The sequence below is a fragment of the Lupinus angustifolius genome, chromosome LG12 (genome assembly GCF_001865875.1).
Source record: "Lupinus angustifolius cultivar Tanjil chromosome LG12, LupAngTanjil_v1.0, whole genome shotgun sequence".
Taxonomy (NCBI): domain Eukaryota; kingdom Viridiplantae; phylum Streptophyta; class Magnoliopsida; order Fabales; family Fabaceae; genus Lupinus; species Lupinus angustifolius.
Genome location: NC_032020.1, coordinates 17021487 through 17042175, shown reverse-complemented (window position 1 = coordinate 17042175; position 20689 = coordinate 17021487). Strand labels below are relative to the sequence as shown.

The 20689-nt window shown below is 32.5% G+C and overlaps 3 protein-coding genes and 1 long non-coding RNA gene across 5 annotated transcripts; 3 read left to right on the top strand and 1 right to left on the bottom strand.

Annotated features, from left to right (window-relative positions):
- On the top strand, positions 1557-6391 carry LOC109362655 (afadin- and alpha-actinin-binding protein-like). The gene is made up of 16 exons (XM_019608607.1): positions 1557-1732; positions 1806-1834; positions 1949-2060; positions 2168-2265; positions 2621-2717; positions 2917-3006; positions 3126-3188; positions 3339-3413; positions 3496-3561; positions 3659-3736; positions 4271-4381; positions 4460-4537; positions 4648-4767; positions 5424-5467; positions 5558-5585; positions 6065-6391. The coding sequence occupies exons 1-16, from the start codon at positions 1706-1708 to the stop codon at positions 6071-6073; spliced, it is 1125 nt and encodes a 374-aa protein (XP_019464152.1). The 5' UTR covers positions 1557-1705; the 3' UTR covers positions 6074-6391.
- LOC109362658 lies at positions 6447-8092 on the top strand. Its single transcript, XR_002109431.1, has 4 exons — positions 6447-6468; positions 7125-7168; positions 7259-7286; positions 7766-8092. It is a non-coding gene; the product is annotated as an uncharacterized LOC109362658 (long non-coding RNA).
- Positions 9070-10029, bottom strand: LOC109362657. The gene has a single exon (XM_019608610.1). The coding sequence runs from the start codon at positions 9804-9806 to the stop codon at positions 9228-9230; it is 579 nt and encodes a 192-aa protein (XP_019464155.1). The 5' UTR covers positions 9807-10029; the 3' UTR covers positions 9070-9227.
- Positions 12257-15558, top strand: LOC109362656 (replication protein A 32 kDa subunit B-like). Of its 2 annotated transcripts, none has more exons than XM_019608609.1 (10): positions 12257-12451; positions 12665-12775; positions 12862-12959; positions 13062-13103; positions 13626-13703; positions 13905-13983; positions 14116-14211; positions 14320-14396; positions 14963-15031; positions 15107-15558. In XM_019608609.1, the coding sequence occupies exons 1-10, from the start codon at positions 12350-12352 to the stop codon at positions 15186-15188; spliced, it is 834 nt and encodes a 277-aa protein (XP_019464154.1). In that variant the 5' UTR covers positions 12257-12349; the 3' UTR covers positions 15189-15558. The 2 variants fall into 2 exon arrangements, with proteins under 2 accessions (XP_019464154.1, XP_019464153.1); XM_019608608.1 differs by having other exon boundaries at positions 12259-12451; positions 14293-14396.

The window sequence follows — 20689 nt, the reverse complement described above, 5'->3', positions numbered from 1 at the left end:
CACTAATCGAATAAATTTAACTACATATTATAAATATTTAACATAAAATATCATATTTGACATTTATAATATACAGACTATATGTTATAAATAGTAGAAAAGTAGGTTGACAAATACACATATCAACCATGCTTTTATCGATTTCTTTTAACATGTGGGCACAGTATGTATTAAACAATAACATTCCTTATCAGAGTTATTAATGTTTAGGGACAGACCATGTGATCCTTAGTGGGGACACGTGCCCCACTGTGAATAATTTTTTTATCGCACGCTAGTATGAACAAAAGTGCACTTAAAAGTAAATACAAGTATTTTAATATCAGGTTTTCAAATTAAAGTAAAATCTATTCTATTCTGCCATTCTAATCTTATTCACCAATTTGGCAAGTAAGTGTTACCAACATGTTACAAGACTAAATCATTCACCCTTTTCACTTATTTTTTTAATCTTCTTTGAGTATCCTCAAATCCCAAAAACATTATTTTTGTCTTGCCTTATACTTCTATACTTTGTTCTCTTTTAGCATTTGGCTCATTGTTTGTTGGGGAGAATCACTCATTTATCACAAAGCTTTAGGAGGTAAAAAAAAAACATGTTGTAAACCCTTCTTAGTGTTAACCACATTTGTTGAAAGAGTCTTCTTTGCTATAAATACCATAAAAAGTAGGATCTAATATTGTGTGAGAGATTATTGGCTAAATAATGGTTATATAAACATTGGTAGGAAATAATTATTAAACTCTAAGACATCCCTCTATTTCGATATTTCATTGTTATATATGATTTACATTTTATTAGTGTTGAGCACCCATTGACTCACACAGGTAATCAAATGTCTGATTATAATAAAAAAATTAAATTTTTAATGCTGTAAATTTATGTATATGTCCTAGAAGATACACTACATTTCTATTTTCAATTTTTAATATGTGATCATCTTTTTAAAGAAATTTTAATCCAATACGTGAATTATTTAAAGGCTTGACATTTTCTTAAAAATAAAAAGAATTTAGACTCGTATGTTTCTCCTCCCAGCTTGAAATTCGTAGATGGTGATTGTTTATGTTATTCTTAGGAATGAATTAAAATACTTAGAAACCATAGTTTGTGTACGGCAATATTGGGCATGATCACTTCAAATTAAAAATATATACCATTTGAAAGTTCTACACTCGTGATTATACTTTACAAATAAATGTCACCTACAAGAATTAAATATTTAATATTTAGTTGATGATACAATTGAATCTTACGACATTAATCCAACTTTGTTGGTTAAAAGTGTATTATGTGACTTCTAATTCAAGAGAAGTTTATATTTGCTTTCAAATTTCAACTCATTCCATGAAATCTCCACTAGGTCAAAGGATTTTTGCCTTTCTAGTTATGCGTGCACAGGACCTGCATTAGCGCCATAATCCCAACCAAAATGTGACCAACAAACATGATCCCACATTTCACACACGAGTCAATAACCGACACGTGGCAAACCATTCACGTGATACCAGCTGCACCTTAATATTTGGATGGTACAAAACAAATATTCAGCTCTGCGCCACACAGTATCATAAAATTGTAATTATTATTCCCAACACAATTCCATGATTCAAATATTGGGCACCGCTTAGTAAGAAGTAAGAACTTCTTAGATCTGAAACCACACACTTATACAGAGACAGAAGAATTTGTGTATTTTCAACAATGCTAGAGGGAGACATGGATCTTAGGGTAATTTCCAAAATTCCCAATTCACATTCTTCATTCTCATTTCTAAATCTATCTTCTTTTTTTTTATTTGCAGTCATCTTCTCATTCTGCCTCCACAATCGGGTCAGTGAACCCTAATTCTAGTATAATCTTCAACTTACTATTTCCATTTTGCTCTTTGATCCATTTCACGAATCACATTGTGGTGTTAATTGCTTTTTCTGGTCTTTAATTCAGAGAGTATGCGTTTGCTGATGTGGGGAATTTGGACCATTGCGCCAAGTATTTGAACCAATCACTTGTAACGTTTGGGTTTCCAGCTTCTCTGGATCTCTTCGCAAATGATCCTGTGAGAATTGATCTTTCATTCACGTGTATTGTTTTTTTTTTTGCTTGAAAAGGAAGAAAAAAAGAGAGGGTGTTGTTTGTTTTTTGAACATGTATTGTATTGGGTAGGTTTCCATTGCGCGGACTTGCAATTGCATATACTTTTTGCTTCAACAGAGACAGCGCGACTTTGAATTTAGAGAGTCATCTCATGAACAAAGACAACGGTAAATCCTCCGTACAAAAACCTATGTTTGAGTTTATGGAAGTGGAGCTTAATTAAATGGAATGATGCTATGCTCTTTTGTTTGAATTGTTTAAAATAGAATGAAATTGAATGCCTCTATTTTTGTTCCTTGAATTGTCCCAGTTATTCACTCTATTCCATCATAAAATATGCAAACAGTAGTATGATAACTTTTTCCATTCTATTATTGTTATTCCACCTGTAATTAAATATCCGAATAAATGTTTGTCCATTTTGGGGTATTAGATAAGATGCAAGGCCTCTTTATAAGGCTTCATATCTAACATAGTATTAGTGTCTCACTGGCTGTAAGTGTTTTTCTCTTGATGTCGTAGACTATTATCCGACATATCTAGATTGGAGGCTAAGGTTGAGAGGCTTGAAGGACAACTGCAAGCCAAAGACAGGGAGATAGCAACCATTACTAGAACAGTAAGGACATGCTTAAAAATCTGGTTTTGCGAAACTTAAAGCATTTTAATATCTTACATTCTTACTTAAAGGAAAAGAAGACATAGTATATCTATTTTGCTGCAAGCACACACAATAACTTCCTTTGTTACTAAGTCATGCTATTAGATTTAATTTTTTATATGGGTATTTCATTATTGTCATAATTGTTCTTGTCTAGGAAGCTAAAAAGACTGCAGCTCTCAAAACCCAAATTGAGAAGCTGCAACAGGAAAGGGATGAATTTCAGAGAATGGTTATTGGTAATCAGGTAAGAAACTGGATCTACTTTGCTTATTGATTGCCGGGTCTTGCTGTGCAATGGGCAACACCAACTTCAAATTGGATAAATTGTGACTCTTGTCTATGTGACTATGAATTCTGCCAAAGCAAGTAAGGACCCAACAAATGCATGAGCTGAAAAAGAAGGAAAAGGAATACATAAAGTTGCAGGTAGGATATCTTTTGAATTTTCTTATTGAAAGAAGGATATTTAGGTGGTTGGTGCTTTATTGATAGGGACTTAACTTTACTGATGAATTATTGGATAAATCCATGAATTAAAATATTTGGAAATGAAGGCCCCATACATTCTACTTGCAGGAGAGGCTAAATCAAGTGTTGATGGAGAAAAAGAAGGAATCTAGATCAGGCATGGAGATAATGAATTTGCTCCAGGTATCAATGGTCCATATAGTTTTAATTTTGGCTGGAAGATTGTCAATTTCATCATGATTTGGTATTTATGTTGTGTAAACAGAAGGAAGGGCGGCAACGTGGAACATGGAATGGGAAGAAGGCTGACAATGATTTTTATAAAAAGATTGTATGTGGATTGATAAGCTTTTTGCCTTGTTATTATGAACTCTTTGTATTCCAGAGACATCTTCAGCTTTCTTACAATTTATTTATAACATTGAAAGGTCGACACTTATGAAGCAAAAAATCAAGAACTGATGGCAGAGAATGCTGATTTAAGAGCATTGTTGAGATCAATGCAGGTATGCATCACCAATTGATGTTATTTTCTGAAATATCTACTTGTTGACAAGGTTATGAATGCAGCATGTGTTTTTTATGCCTCTGAAGTTTTTTGCTATCCTTGATTTAACATTTTTATATTCTATTAACTTTTGCTTTGTTATCATTCATGTACACCTGTGCAATAATTGGTTTGCCAGTTGCGTTCTAATACCATTTTCATTCTTTAAAATTTTATGCATTGAGACTGATTTCAGACATGAAGTCAGAGGTATAAAAAAATCGACGTGCCATTGGAATTAATTATTTTCGTGATGCTGAGTGCAAAAAATGGGAGGGAAAAATGAAGAACATTAAGTAGTTGTCAATCTTGGGGTGGGTATTGGTGGCTTTCAACTTTTTTTTCTTCATCCATTCTTCTGATTTGTGTAGTTGTATCTCACCTAGGATCTGTACTCCCTCCCATATGAAGGCCATTATTCTGTTACCCCTCTTCTTCTAAGGACCAGGGTCCTTGACCTACATTCTAAGATTTGTGACTGTAATGGTTACAGGTGGATATGCGTGATTTTTTAAATGCTCCTAATGGTCTACCAAAGGAATCGCTCACTGCCAATGAAAGAGTTGAAAGTGATCCTTCACGATCTCCATTGGTTGGGAGAACGGTATGGAAGCTTATTACTTTTTAATTTTTTCCCTTGTGCAAAACTACTATATGAATCTATTAAATTTGTTACTTGCAGGATGTATTCGACCTTCCTTTTCACATGGCCAGAGACCAAATAGAAGAAAGTCTGCGAAACAAGATGGCTTCCATAAAGGTAAAGTACTTAACTGTATCTTTTTGCAGTTTCCATCTGTAAGCATTTGCAGTTTCAAGTATGAGTTGTATGTGTTTGATTGTTAATGGATTGAAATTTGAAATATGAAGGAGCGCATGGTTCAATTGCAAGATGCTCAGAAAGGAGCAGAAGTTACTTCCGAAGCTACTGAGAGGGAGCTTGAGCTTGAAGCTCAACTTGTTGAAGCAAGGAGCATCATACAAGAACAGGTAATGTTTTGCACTCTTGCAATTGCAATTACAAGATAGGTGCAACCGTGCAAGGCGTAGATTATTATGTAAAATCTACAGAAGCTGCTCTAGTAAAAAAATCTTTTGATTTTTTATGGTGTTTGACTGAAGTACAAAAGTGCTTTAAAAACACAACTTAAGTAAAAGAAACCTAAGGGCTATTAAAGCGAAACAAGAGATTTGGTGCTTCTTTAGGAAGTAAAGCACAAGTTTCTCGGCAAGGTAAAGCAGGCACTTAAGCAGAAGAGAGTAGCAGCGTTACTCTCTTGAATCTTTATACTAGGTTGAATGAAATTTCATGTTCAGGTACTCTAAATTAAAATAAATTTTGCATTATCATTAAATTTTGCAGTGTTTCTTGATCTACATGCCTTCTTTTCTTAAAAAAAATATAAAGAACTTTGGATCAATATACTTGTTGATCTTTTTTTTATTGGGGGTCTAAAAAGTTTTTCCTCATACATCCTTTTAGTAACAAATGGTTTTCTCTTTGAACAAATCCAAGTTTTTTTTGACTTAATCGTGCTTTTCAATAGAACTGTATGACAGTAGTTTGCGTAGCTCTGTTGTGTTTATATTGACAATGCAATGCATGTTTACGTTTGAGAATAATATGATAATGTGTTATATTGCAGGCATCAATAATGTCTAAACATATTGCAAAGTCTGATAGGCCAAGGTAATATCAGTGTAATTTTGATTTGTTAAGAACTGTGTAATTACATATAGATGCAGCAAACTAATATTTTTTGTGAAATTTATTTGACAGGGAATCTCTGATTCCAGCATCTGCCGAGGTATGTACTTCCATGCATGTTTATCTTTCCTGTTTTGAGTGAGAATCCTGTTATTTGTAATCTTATTTCATATATAAGTAATATAACTGAGATCCTGAAGGCTTTCGTAGTGTCAGTATGTTGTGGATTTGTACTGTGGACCAGTGGTTGGTTAAAAGTAGCTTTGGAAAATTATTTGTAATGAGATGGTATAGTTTATTTTATAAGGAGAATTATCACACTTTTTCTCCTATTGGCAGAAGAAGGGGTCAAAGTATTAATTGTTGCATGGTCTGTGTCTAAGGTTTCCCATGCTGATTCTTGTATCGAGTCAATACTTGTATTCTCCCCACTTCATTTTGATTAACGTAAGATTGTGGATTCGTTGTGGTAAAATATTGCTGCCATTGCATCGTCTAGCAATAGATTTGTTATCACTTGTTCCCAATCGTCACGTCGATGATGCCTGCATTGTGATATTGTTCTTTCTTGATTTACAGGCAGTGTAACTAGCAAAGCTGAAAGACCCTTATTTGATGTTTGGCGTGATTAAATTGGCTCTGTAGTTTACCATGCAGGAACAGGGAGCTATAAGCATGTCATTGCACCCACCTATGGTAGAATCTCATTGTGTAATTAGTGTTAGTATAATGTAATTAGTGTCATTTCACCCTTGGAAATGCTCCTAGAAGAAACGAAGTTTTTATGCCATAGGGACTAATCAAACTAAGTAGTATTTAATATTGGCAGCCAGAGGAAGGTTTTATTTATGAAACATTATATTATGACATTTCCTCTACTTGTTAAACTTATTTTATAATCCTGGACAAAAATTAGCTATGTAGATGATCTATGAAAGTATATCATAACGGTGTGAGAATAAAGGAGCATCATACAAGAACAGGTAATGTTTTGCACTCTTGCAATTGCAATTACAAGATAGGTGCAACCGTGCAAGGCGTAGATTATTATGTAAAATCTACAGAAGCTGCTCTAGTAAAAAAATCTTTTGATTTTTTATGGTGTTTGACTGAAGTACAAAAGTGCTTTAAAAACACAACTTAAGTAAAAGAAACCTAAGGGCTATTAAAGCGAAACAAGAGATTTGGTGCTTCTTTAGGAAGTAAAGCACAAGTTTCTCGGCAAGGTAAAGCAGGCACTTAAGCAGAAGAGAGTAGCAGCGTTACTCTCTTGAATCTTTATACTAGGTTGAATGAAATTTCATGTTCAGGTACTCTAAATTAAAATAAATTTTGCATTATCATTAAATTTTGCAGTGTTTCTTGATCTACATGCCTTCTTTTCTTAAAAAAAATATAAAGAACTTTGGATCAATATACTTGTTGATCTTTTTTTTATTGGGGGTCTAAAAAGTTTTTCCTCATACATCCTTTTAGTAACAAATGGTTTTCTCTTTGAACAAATCCAAGTTTTTTTTGACTTAATCGTGCTTTTCAATAGAACTGTATGACAGTAGTTTGCGTAGCTCTGTTGTGTTTATATTGACAATGCAATGCATGTTTACGTTTGAGAATAATATGATAATGTGTTATATTGCAGGCATCAATAATGTCTAAACATATTGCAAAGTCTGATAGGCCAAGGTAATATCAGTGTAATTTTGATTTGTTAAGAACTGTGTAATTACATATAGATGCAGCAAACTAATATTTTTTGTGAAATTTATTTGACAGGGAATCTCTGATTCCAGCATCTGCCGAGGTATGTACTTCCATGCATGTTTATCTTTCCTGTTTTGAGTGAGAATCCTGTTATTTGTAATCTTATTTCATATATAAGTAATATAACTGAGATCCTGAAGGCTTTCGTAGTGTCAGTATGTTGTGGATTTGTACTGTGGACCAGTGGTTGGTTAAAAGTAGCTTTGGAAAATTATTTGTAATGAGATGGTATAGTTTATTTTATAAGGAGAATTATCACACTTTTTCTCCTATTGGCAGAAGAAGGGGTCAAAGTATTAATTGTTGCATGGTCTGTGTCTAAGGTTTCCCATGCTGATTCTTGTATCGAGTCAATACTTGTATTCTCCCCACTTCATTTTGATTAACGTAAGATTGTGGATTCGTTGTGGTAAAATATTGCTGCCATTGCATCGTCTAGCAATAGATTTGTTATCACTTGTTCCCAATCGTCACGTCGATGATGCCTGCATTGTGATATTGTTCTTTCTTGATTTACAGGCAGTGTAACTAGCAAAGCTGAAAGACCCTTATTTGATGTTTGGCGTGATTAAATTGGCTCTGTAGTTTACCATGCAGGAACAGGGAGCTATAAGCATGTCATTGCACCCACCTATGGTAGAATCTCATTGTGTAATTAGTGTTAGTATAATGTAATTAGTGTCATTTCACCCTTGGAAATGCTCCTAGAAGAAACGAAGTTTTTATGCCATAGGGACTAATCAAACTAAGTAGTATTTAATATTGGCAGCCAGAGGAAGGTTTTATTTATGAAACATTATATTATGACATTTCCTCTACTTGTTAAACTTATTTTATAATCCTGGACAAAAATTAGCTATGTAGATGATCTATGAAAGTATATCATAACGGTGTGAGAATAATGGATATTGAGAGTCAGTTAGTGACACTCATTAAATTCCAACGGGCATTCGTGGGAACTTTCCCTATATGTTTTTACTGGAAGTTTTTTCAAAATTATTTGTACTTCCATATATGGGAAATGATTGGGGACGAAATTTAATTTTGGGACACCCTCAATTATTTTTACGGAAAGCTATTTTCAAACTTAAGGTCTTTCATATATGCATGGGAAGCGAATGCTATGGAATTCAATTTTGGATAAGAAAATTAATGCCTTTATTTTATTACGAGGAGGTGCCTTAGTAATAAAATATGTAAGTCGATATAAACTGCCTCAGTCATTCACTCATTTGAGTGATAAATAACTACTAGCTAAATAGACACCGTGCTAGCCAATAGCCACCAGAGCACCATGTTGTGGGTATATTTAATGTAATGATTTCAATTTGATAGCAAATATATCTACCGTAAGGAACAAGATCCTTTCCAGATGAAGTTCTTTAGATAAAAATGTCTAACTATTGAGGGACTTTTTCTACTTGATAAAAGAATAAAAATATTTTACTATATTATTTTTTTTAGTTTTTGTAGTACTTAACTTTCCGGTTAAGAAGTTTCTTATTCCTAATGCGACATCGATTTATTTTTTATATAATCAAGAGTATTTCTTCTGTTATATAACAACTGTTTTTATAATCATTAATTTTTTTCAAAATTATGCTTCCAGAAATAGAAATTTTTGCCTTTGGCTTAGGATGTATTAAGTAACTAAACAAATTCCTTATCGGTGAACATATATTATTGTGAACCAAAATAAAAAAAGTTTAAAACCATTTTATCTAATACTTGTTATAGTATAATATTTATGTTTTGCTATTGTAAAAATTTATATATGTTAGTACATCATTCATCGTTTATTTGTATGCCTTGTAATTAAAATGAAATGAAATATTAGAAGTAAATGATGCAATATAATATAAATATTTCTTAGATGGTTAGTAGAGGCATCGTTTTCTCTACTTATTAACTAAACCAAGGGCATCTTTTACGCAAACAACATAATGAAAATCCAGAACTGAGTAACTCCATAAACGTTATTTCAATCTCTCCTTGCAATTGAAATGAGAATTTTGGTAAAATGCATCTGAAAGCAACCCAATGTTGAACGCTTTCTTCCATGTACTTCACTAAAGGGACTCCATGAGCATGTTGATGAGTGCCTTGAAGGACGACTCTTCATGATTGAGAGAGACGAAGAAGTAGAAGAAGAAAAACTTGAACCTCGAGGCGATGTCATAGATTCAGAATCAGTGCTGCAATATTCTAATCTTGCAAACACGTCCAAGTCAAACAAATTTCCCATTTGGGTCTTCTTCCCTTTTCCAAGTTTTTCCTTCTTGTTCCAGAACCTGAACCTTGACCTAGTTGAAGGTTTTGGGTGGTCCATGATGCATGGCTTTGGTAACCCTAGGCTGAGAAGTGCTGGTGGAGGAGTGAGTGGAGGAAGCTCTTCTTTTGGTGATAATTCTTTTGCTATCCCTGGTTTCATTTCCCATTTGAATGGAACACCTTCACTGCTCCTATAGTATGAGATACGCGAGGAGCATCCAATGGAAGATTCCCTACAAAGTATGTTCCTCAAAGAAATGTTCATTTGATCCTCAAAATCAAAATCCATCTTATCTTTTACAATCAACAAAGTTGTACGTGGTTTATATATATAGGGCTTGAAGAATGATGAAGTATTTGCTTATTTGGGTACATGTTATATATCCATATATATATTGTTAGTTAGATTGATTAATGATATGTGATAATCCGTGACTTCTAGTTTGAGTGATTTGAAATCTTTTTTATATTGACAATGAAAGATATTGAAAAGCAGAGTAGAAATTTATCGTTGTTTCTAAGATACTAGTACAATAATATGATGTTATATCTATTATATTCTGTGATTGCCGGTTTTTACTGCATGTGCAGTAACCAAACCCGCAAGACTTGACCATCTTAGCTTGTTAAACAATGTATATTGTTACATCAATTTTCTATCAGAAATTGAGATTGGCCATCTTAGCCTTTAGCAATGATGAGGCAAGGTCATCCATGGCAGACATATTAGGGTTATAGTTGTCAATGAAAAGTTGAAAACTAAGGATTTTATGTAGAATTAATATATGAAAACTAAAGCTCATCTGCTATGTGTGTTCACAACGTACTGGGCACACAGCTTTGGTTGGAATGTTGATAACTTTTCTCCATTGCTAAGAAAGCCAAGTCCATTCCGTTACTTTGGAAATGACCTACTGTTTCATTTGTTGAAGTTGCAGTTAATGCAAACGCGTAATATTTTGGAATTGTAATTAAGAATGAAGTTGACTTTTGACAATTCGTTATTTTTAATCAACTTCAAATTATAGTTTGTATATTTAACTTAGTTTCTTTATAAGTGTGATCCAGAACAGTTAACCTAACTGTGGAAGATTTGTAGCCCTCATGTGTGGTCTTATACTAGTTGAAGTATTATATACATGCCTTAAGAGACACGGTCACTTTTGTTCTCACCGAATCCAAGAAAAAACTTCACTACGATTAAGGGGCCTCCTCATTAATGTAATGGACTAATGGCTTATACATAGAGTAGCTTATACGTGTTATTCGAGTAAGACTCCTCTTAACTAATAGAGAGACAAATGACTTTTTTTTTTGTATTTTAAGGGTAAAAATATAATATCATTTTAAATAAAAGGGATATGAATGTCAATGTGTGTTACCTTTTCTTTATTTTTACATAGCACTCGCCTCTCCATTAATGGAGAGGATTCTTTATTCTAGCTCCAAAGGCTAAACCATCATACACTTCTTACATGTATTTGATATGATTAATTTTTGTGTGTGGAAATTCTGTGTAACTGTGTAAGTGTGGGTTTAATGGTGAAAAAAACTATCTAATGAGAATAGAATATCTTCTTATATTAAAAGATAACTTATTTTTCCTGTGAGTAAAAATATGACATATGTACTATTTTATTTAGTTTTATAAATATTTTTAAAGAAAATGATTAAATATTTATAAAACTTATCTCGTTATACCAAAAAATATTTTATTCTGATGATTGATATTATGTACATGTCCCTCTCAATATCTTTGTAAGGCAAGAACTCTATGAGTGGAGATCCTTTATCCTATATTGTGTCCCCAATGATGTCTCCCACCAATCATAATGTGTCATTTAGTTAAATAAAAAAAAATTATAAAAATAAAATTATGTTAGTTGGTATAATTTGATTAGATAGAGACAAAAAAAGATAAAGTTTCTTGGAACAAATGATCTCTATTCGAACTCTATTATGATTACTTTTATTAGATTTGACTTCTTACGACATCTAATCAAATCCTCTTTCTCTTATCAAAATAGGAGTGAATATTAGAGATGACAACTCAGTGCATTAGGTTGGGTTTGTGCACAACCGAATCTTAGGTCGAAATTTTATTCTCGAATCTTGAATCAAACATAATTACTGTAATTTGTCTTGTTAGGTTTGGGTCAAATCCGTTTGAGAGATACTCCTTATTATTTAAATGGATATCAGCTCTATAATGTTATACTTATCTTTTTTTATATTAAGGATAAATATATAATTTGTTATTTGTTATATAAATTAGGTTTTTGTCGTATTCCGATATCATCTCTATCAAATTTGAACCCATTATTTTGAATAGCCGAAAACATGAAGATTCACAAATTTATAATTAGGGTTTAATTTTTATATCTACCCCGAATATTATTTGACCGGTCTTCTTTTATACAACAAAAGTATGTCGAATAACCAATATTCAAAGACTAATTTTTTTTATAAAATCAATTTATTATAGATTAAGTAAATGTATATTACATGTACCTAAAAACAATTTAAATGTATATTACACGACTCAATCAGAATCCTTGATATATAATTATGCTAGTAGAAGCAAAAATAGCATTGCAGTCTATTATTATTATTACAGCATTCTATTTTTTTTCAATTAGAAAGAAATAGACAAAATATGACCCGAAAACAGACAATAAATGAAAAACAAATTGGTGGGAAACCAAATATTATTTAATTTTTATTTTCACCCAAAGAAAGGTAACATGGGAGTTGCATTTGTAAAATTTCAAATTTATCATCTCAGTCTCTGGTTTTGGGTTTGTAGAAGGAAGAAGAAAGAATCAAAGAAATATGTATTCGACGAGCCAGTTCGACGGGAACGCAGCCTTCTCCGGCGGTGGTTTCATGCCGTCTCAGGCTACTCAGGCCACCGACTCTTCCTCCTTCTCCAGAGTAAGTCACCACCTTCTTTTACCTGCACAATGTTTTTCGCTTTTCACTGCGTTTTCATCAGAATCAGAAATCGAACTAAAATTACACAACCGCAACACTAATCACACTCTGATTGTAGGTTTTCACCTTCTACCTCGCTCTCTGTGTAACCGCTAAGTGTCTAGGGTTTAGGGTTTACGCTCAACTTATTTATTTATTTTTGTTTTCTTGCAGAATCGTGATGCTCAGTCCCTGCTTCCTCTAACAGTCAAGCAGATAAACGATGCGTTTCAGTCAAGTGATGATAAGACCAATTTAATTATTGATGGTGTTGACGTTAACAATGTCAGTGTCTTCGATCTTAGCTTTTCAACTTGTTATGATTGCGGCTCTCTTGTTTTATCAATTTGAGTTAAAATCAATGTCTCTAGGTCACTCTTGTGGGAAGGGTATGCAACAAAGCTGGAAGGATTACTGATGTTACTTTTGTGCTTGATGATGGCACTGGAAGGATTGAGTGTAATAAATGGTGAATGCTGGTCAATTTGTCTTATCTTGTGAACGTGTTATTCTTTTGTTGGTGCATTTTCTATTTCCTTAATGTCAATGATGAATTCTTGTTTATCTGCAGGCTTCAAGAAGCTGTAGATAGTAATGAAGTGGATGGTATCTTGTATGTTTTTTTATTGCATTCCCACATAGCTTTTCCATTTGGCATTGAAAGTTTGTATTAGAAGCTTGAGTATTTTTATGTTTGAGCATTTTCCACACGGTTGTGTTTACCGCAGTTGCGGGAAAAGGCAACCGATGCGGCCACAGTTGCAGTGCAATGCGGTTGCTGAGACTCCGACAACAGCAACATTGCGGCCACATGGTTGGGGACTGCAATTTAAAACCCTATCATGTGCTTTGTTGTTTTAATTTTTTAAAAAGAAGTGGTTTATTAGTGTTGACTGTTGAACCTTGAGCACATAAGCACTCTTGCATTCCATAGCAAACCCCTTTTGTATTTCATATTTATAGTGACATTACAACTATTTGATGGGTTTCTACCAATAGTATTGGCGAGAGAGAGCTAGTCTTTTTGCACTGAGGCTGTTTGTAGAGTTGTAGCTGCCACTTGTGCATTTTCTTATTTTTAAAGAAAAGTGATCTTTCTGATTGTACTATACTAAAATTGTAGTTTCATTATTAGGGATGGAATGTATGTGCGTCTCCATGGACACTTGAAAGGTTTTCAGGGTAAAAGGTCCTTAAATGTTTTCTCATTCAGGTATCATACAAATTACAAAGTTTACCTTTCACTATTTAAAATTGTCCTGGATATTGTTATCACGGCTGTTAACAAACAATGTTTCCCTTTTAACTTTTATGAAATGACTAAATATGGGCTAGCCTTCCTTTTCCCTAAGTGATGAGGAGGGGGCCCTGTTATTTTGCTTGGAGTTTAATACCCAACTCGTGTAATTTTCAGGCCTGTGACTGACTTTAATGAGATTGCCAGCCATTTCATTGATTGTGTATATGTCCATCTTTATAATTCCAAAATACGGGTATTGGTTATAACTTTCTTAACTGTATATTCGAGTTTGACATCGTTTAATGTGTATATATGGTTAAGTTTTGACAAGTGCATAGTTTGCACCATACTTGTGTGTATTTTCTGATATGTTGCACGGTAACAGCTTCAAGCTGGTGTCCCAAATCAGCAACATGTGACCAATTCCACACCTATTACTCCCACAAAAGGTTATCAAGCTTATGCCGTCCCACCAAATCAAGTAAGGGAGAAAATCATGGTTTTCAGTTTTTACTTCATTCTTATTCAGTGTTCTGACTGGTTTGTTACTCCTCCTTTGTAGTTTTCTGGTCAACCTAACAATAGCCAGTTTACCAGTCAACCTAAAAATGCTCCAAAGAGCGTTGAAGATATGGTATTAGATATTTTGCATCTTCCGAAAAACAGGTAACCTTTTATAAGTCATTTTGTATGTTATTTAATTTGCTAGAACATGTTACTAATTCCCTTCTTGAGTGTATCCTTGTGAGTTTGTACTTGCCAAGATTTTTGTTGGTATCCATGAGTCCTAATGGGGGTTAGAGAAATGTATCCTTGTCTACTTTCCTGGTACGACCCAAAAATATCCTAAGAATGTGGGTTCTGAAACTTCGTCTCTTAAAATAAATAGAATCCTCCATGAGTCAACTAGGAAAAAAATTACAATGTCATATATATTGGTCAAAATTAAACAGTGAAGCAACTAATATTTTTGAAACAGTTAATGACACATTGCAAGGTTAATACAATCATAGAGATTCACCACACGAGCTTACATGTAATCAAGTTTGCACTTATTTGCTTTTTACATGCTTCTTTAGAATAATGCTTTTACCAATCTTTTTTGTTTCTCCAGTCCCTTCAACTTATATCATCGTGTTTGTGTATTCTTTGTGGAATTTAGCATTTTACTATACTCTTGCTGGATTATGTCCATTATTTTTGACCTAAACTTTTTGTTATTGATGTTTCAGGTCAAGGGATGAGGGAGTCCCTCGTGATCTTATTGCACAGCATCTTGGAATTCCTATGGATAAGCTCATGTCTCTTTCCTCCCTCACTTCCCTTCTCAAGCTTTCTAAAATTTTAAAGTTTATTGACTCATTCAGATTTTGCAGGTTGGCTATTAAAAATCTTATCGAGGAAGGCAACATTTATGAAGCTATAGCTGATCACTATAAGTCTATCATCAATGGTTGACATCTTGGATTAAAAAGACATCAATCTTAAGACACAATATTGCTAGCGTTCTTAAGTAATGATCCTTATGCATGCTCAACTTTGCTTATAGTTTTGTGGTAGTGATGTTAGATATGTGAAGTTGTGAACACAGCAGAGCAGCAGTTCTGCTAGATTTTGATCAACTTGTTTTTCTTTTCTCTTGGTAACTAATGTTACTATGAATTGGTGACAATCATAGCACATGATATGCAATGTATCTACTCCGAAAAAGGATTTATCAGAATTATGTATATTAACCAATTTTTGAGGGCTTATTGCCACTGTAATCAGCAATGGCACATCAGTAATCTTGTAATGGCCAAGGATACCGGGGACTGTTAGCTTGGAATTATGGACAGTACTACATGGAATCATACGGAATTTTGCATTATCTTTTTAATTATTTTGTAACAAAGAAAATCATTAATTGTGAGTATATAAAATAGATAAGCAATTAATACATACTCATATAAATATCTTAGGGATATTTTCTAATAAAAACAAGCATGTCCTCATTAGGTGGTTGGTGATGATATATGTCCACTAATGACCTGTATCCATAAACTGAATATCTTTTGTACTTTTGTGCACATTATATGTGATGAAGTGATGGTTAATCTCAATTTGCCTGCTACTGAATGTAGTATTGGATTCTTTGATAGATTGAATATAACAATATTGTCACAATAGGAGAGGAGTTTTACTTACAACCATATTGTAGTCTTCCAATTGACACTTAATCTGCAACAACTTGTAGAAGAAATGTGTTCAGATTATGCATTTTATAAAGATGCTATATTTTGTCTCTTGCTTGACCATGAGGCTAGGTTGTCTAAAATGAAGTGGGCTTCTTCTTTCAACTCTATCATGAGTATAGTCATCATCACAAAATTATACTAACATGTGCTCATCACATTTCTCTATATACCTTTGTTCTACCTTTTTATCCTTGTTCTCTTTGTTCAATAATGTAGTTGGATGAATTGGTGTACCCATCTTAAATTTCTTCACGAGTTCTTGTGTACTAGGATATATGAACATGTATTGCATCTATTTTGTGTTTCACTTAAAGTCCAAGGAATAATTTGAGTTCTCTCTTATGCTCGTTTCAAATTCAATTTCCATTAGCTTGGAGAAATCCTTGCACAAAGATTCACCAATGGTATCAAATATTATGATAAACAACTTGATTTTCAGAAAAGGGTAGTATGAACTTTTTCTCTAGCAAATCTATTTTCCAATGATTAAATTGCCCTTTGGTAGGGGTAGTCTAAACTTCACTTTTGCCAATCCAGTTTAGCTATTCTTGGATAGATAAGATAAAACTTAGATTCATAGTGTTTTGGGCTCCATGTTAAAGATTAATTTGGATCCATAAATGAATACATTATTCATATTTTGGATTAAAATAAAGTAAAACATTAAAGTAATTTTTCTCTGCAATTTTTGTTTAAATTTTAAGTGTACAATCTAATTCTCTTCTCAGATTAACCTAATTTAACTTGGTTGGATCAAAACACCCACCGTCTAAAATGATTCAAACCCTTATTTAGTTAAGTGGGTGAATCAAAATCATTTGCAAGCTCGATCAATTGTGGAATCAATCAAACATTCAACCCTTGTAATCTAGTCCTCATATCATTGACTTTTACTATTTAATATGATTTCCGAGGAAACTCTTGGGATGGTAAAAATTCCAGTTTAGTTAAATACAGCAGGAGAGTTTGTTAAACTTTTGTCTTTTAGTTAAATTTTATAATGTTCCTTTCGGTTTTACCTTGGGAGTTGTCGTTGAAGGCACATGGGGCACATTCATATAACTTTTGTTACTTAATTTCATCCAATTATTATCTTTTTGGTACATTCATAGAGGTGAGGGTGAGTTGATAATCACTTAACAAAAAAAATTCAAAGTTGGATATGGAAATAAAACACCCCTGAATATGGATCATATGCATTGTACGCTGAATTTGAGGTTCTGATGACGATGGAACCCATATACGTTTGATGTGGATTATGACCTCATTTTAATTTGCTATATTCCTCTGTTTCCATATTTTTATTTTGATCATTTTGTTTTTCTTGAGATTATTTCTTTTGTCCCTTGTTTGCATGGAAAGAAATATAATAAACCTAAAAAACAATAATGTAGACAAAACGACTTTCGAAATTAATCTTAAATAACTGATGCCATTGGTGGATTATCAGTCTTGTAGCATTTACATCTCATAGTTAGAGTAGTGGGCAGATAAAACAAAAAAATCTTAATCATGCACGTATATTATGAACCATCATCAATTGACAAACTATTATTTATCAAATATTTGATGCTTTTTGCATGAAATATAGTATATTTAATAAGCCCCATTCAATAACCACAACCACAAGCAAACAAGCTTTTCCACCCGGTACATCCCATCATTTTTTGTAAGCTTTTACACCCTATATATTCAATATAGATATGGTGTTCTAAAACATGTTTTTAATCATGTCTCATTCACTAATAAAAATATATTAAATTAATTACAAAATTAAATATTTATTATTTTTTCTGGTTTTACTTAATCATTGAGGTTAGTTCGGATTTGAAACTTGGTTTGAAATATTATATCTTTCTTTGATATATATTCATTTCGTCGGCGCCATCTAGTGCACACTATAAGGGTATCCCATCATTGTTTAGGCAAATGTCATTTTCATTTCAACTATAATGCACTTTATCTTTTCGTTTTCTTTCATTTCCTTCGAATCAATCATTAAGCTCCACGCCAATATAATATCATTGTTATATAATCTGTGATTCTGTTGGAATCTGGCACGTACACTAAACCTATCTTATTAAATCCCTCTTATTCATAATTGGTGAACTATTTAAATTATATAACTCAAAAATGATATATACTCATACTAAATTTTTTTATCCATAAAAAATAACACATGTCACATTGTAATATGATATTTTATTTATTAATGGTTAATTTATAAATGATATATGTAATTCTGATGAGGATAAAAGAAATTGTATGAGAATTTAGTATAAGATATAACATTATTCCCCTATTATATTATAGTCTTTTCGGCATTGAAGTTTGTGTACGTTGATGATCCTCTTTACATTGATATAACTACAAGTAAAATACTAACTACAAAATGTATGTGATGTTTTAAAAATGATTGTCATAAAAAAATAATAGTGCCGAATTAGTAAAATAGGATTGGCATGCTTAATTTCTCAAAATGATATGAAACGAAAATAAATAATTTGATTTTTATTCTAATTGCAGATACAGTTTATAATTTCAGATATAATTCCAATTTTATATCCAAGAGCATTTTTGGGGTTTCAGGTACAATTTTAGTTTTAGTTATGCAATTTTGGTTTCAATTTTTGAAACAATTTCAACACTAGTTAGGTCTTAAAAAATTGCTATCGGAATTGTATCTGAAACTGAAATTATAACTTTATGTGTTTAGAACCGTAAATAAATTGAAATTGTTTTTGGAACTAGTTTAATTTGAAAAATCAAATCATTTATTTTTGTTTTATATGTGTAAGTTTAATTTATGATAAATTCATTAAAACCAATTACCTTTACCCACCCCTTAATGCAGACATATATTTTTATTTGAAAAATAATACCATAAACGTTATTTTTTTGTAAATAATAAAAATTTCATTCCTTCAAAAATTGAGGAAACAATATTTTTCTTCAGTCTTTTACTGGCAATCCCACAACATAAAGTCACAAACTGTAAGTTTAATTATCATGTTGGTTCAAGTGATACATACTTGATTTCTCTTAAGCACGGTCTCGAGTTCAAGTTTTGTGAATGAAAAATGTCCGTTGGGAGAGTTAGCCCCACATATGTGTAAATGTTCTTGGGTCGGACACGATTGCCTCTAGTGTGAGGATACATGTGGGAAACAAAAAAAATGTAAGTTTAATTATCTGGCAATAGAGAGCGGTGGTTAAGGAGTTTATATTATATGTAAATAACTAATTTCTCTCTTATAACAAATGTCGCTATCAGTAATCGAATTTTTGACCTTGGAATCTAGTTGGGTCTTTACATCATATTAACAATGATTTTATTTTGTGTATTATAAATTAAAATGAAACTTACTTATTGGTAAAATTTGCTTTATTTTGCCTTTTTGGAACCATAAGTTTGACCAAACAGTATATATTATGTAGAGTGGCATATATGGAAGAAAATCAACAACCAGAAGAGGTGTTGGTCACCAACTCCATTTCCCTTTTCCATTTTCAGTGTTGAAAAAGCAACCATTATTAACGTGGGGGTGGAATATAAGCTAAACCCATTATGCGAATAAGGAAATGGGCGGCATGCAAAATGGAAAAGAAAAGAATTATACATCACAAAATAATTGAATTGTGAACAAGCTTTCTAAAAACAATAACAAAATAAGAAATCATGCATAGAACCACCCTTTCTTAATTTTTTGCCTTACCCTGATGGGGTAATTTGTGGGCCAACCAATGTGAGTTAACCAACTTATCCCTCTTCTTGATTCTGATCTAATATTTCGGTCACTGACTCACTGCCATACCAACAAAATTTAACACTCCCTCTTATCCAACCTGACATGTGTCTCTATGAGTCTATGTGGACAGTTTTGCCCCTACTTTAAAAAAAAGTCTTTTTGGTTTCATACTTTCATCAGTTCATGCTTCAATCTTTCATTTTGTTTAAGATTCTAATTATTCTTGGAACTCAAAGCTGTGATATCTCCTCATTTTATAAGAACTAATCATTTTTTAGTCTGTGATTGTCTCTTCCTATAAATGCCATTATCATGAATTGATTATTACATTTTGTTCTTTCTAAGAATCTAATATCATTAGACTGATATATTGTTGATGTGAGTATCCAACATAGGCTCTTCAAGTAAGATGGTTGCATCCAAACTCAATTAAAATCTTATGCAAGTTATTTAAATTTGATGCTTTATATAAACAATAGTCATTTAAATATGTTCCAAAGAAATAAAATGGAAGATTAGAAATAGAGGGCACGTATCGAAATCTTATCATCCCATGGCATGCCCCTCTCGATATATATATACACTGTTGATGGTTCTCCATTCTGAATTATGTGATGTATGAGTTTATGGTACCGCTTATAGATGGGATATGGCGTATGCGGATAGCATAGCACACCCCACTCCAAATAATAAATGTCATGTACCTAATTCATGCCAAAACAAGCCAAGGTATTTGTATTCCAATAATTTAGAGGTTGGACTTGGACTATTTTAATTCGTTTTTTCAACCAAAAGAAAGCTGAAATGATAATTTAACAGTTCTGTTATTGATATTTAAAATTTAAAATATATAGGACTTAGCCCTTTTAGAATAAATTTAATAAATATTAGAGGATAAGATATGAAATATATATGATGTAATGATTATATACAAATTTTTATACTTATAGTACATAGATATTAGATTTTTATC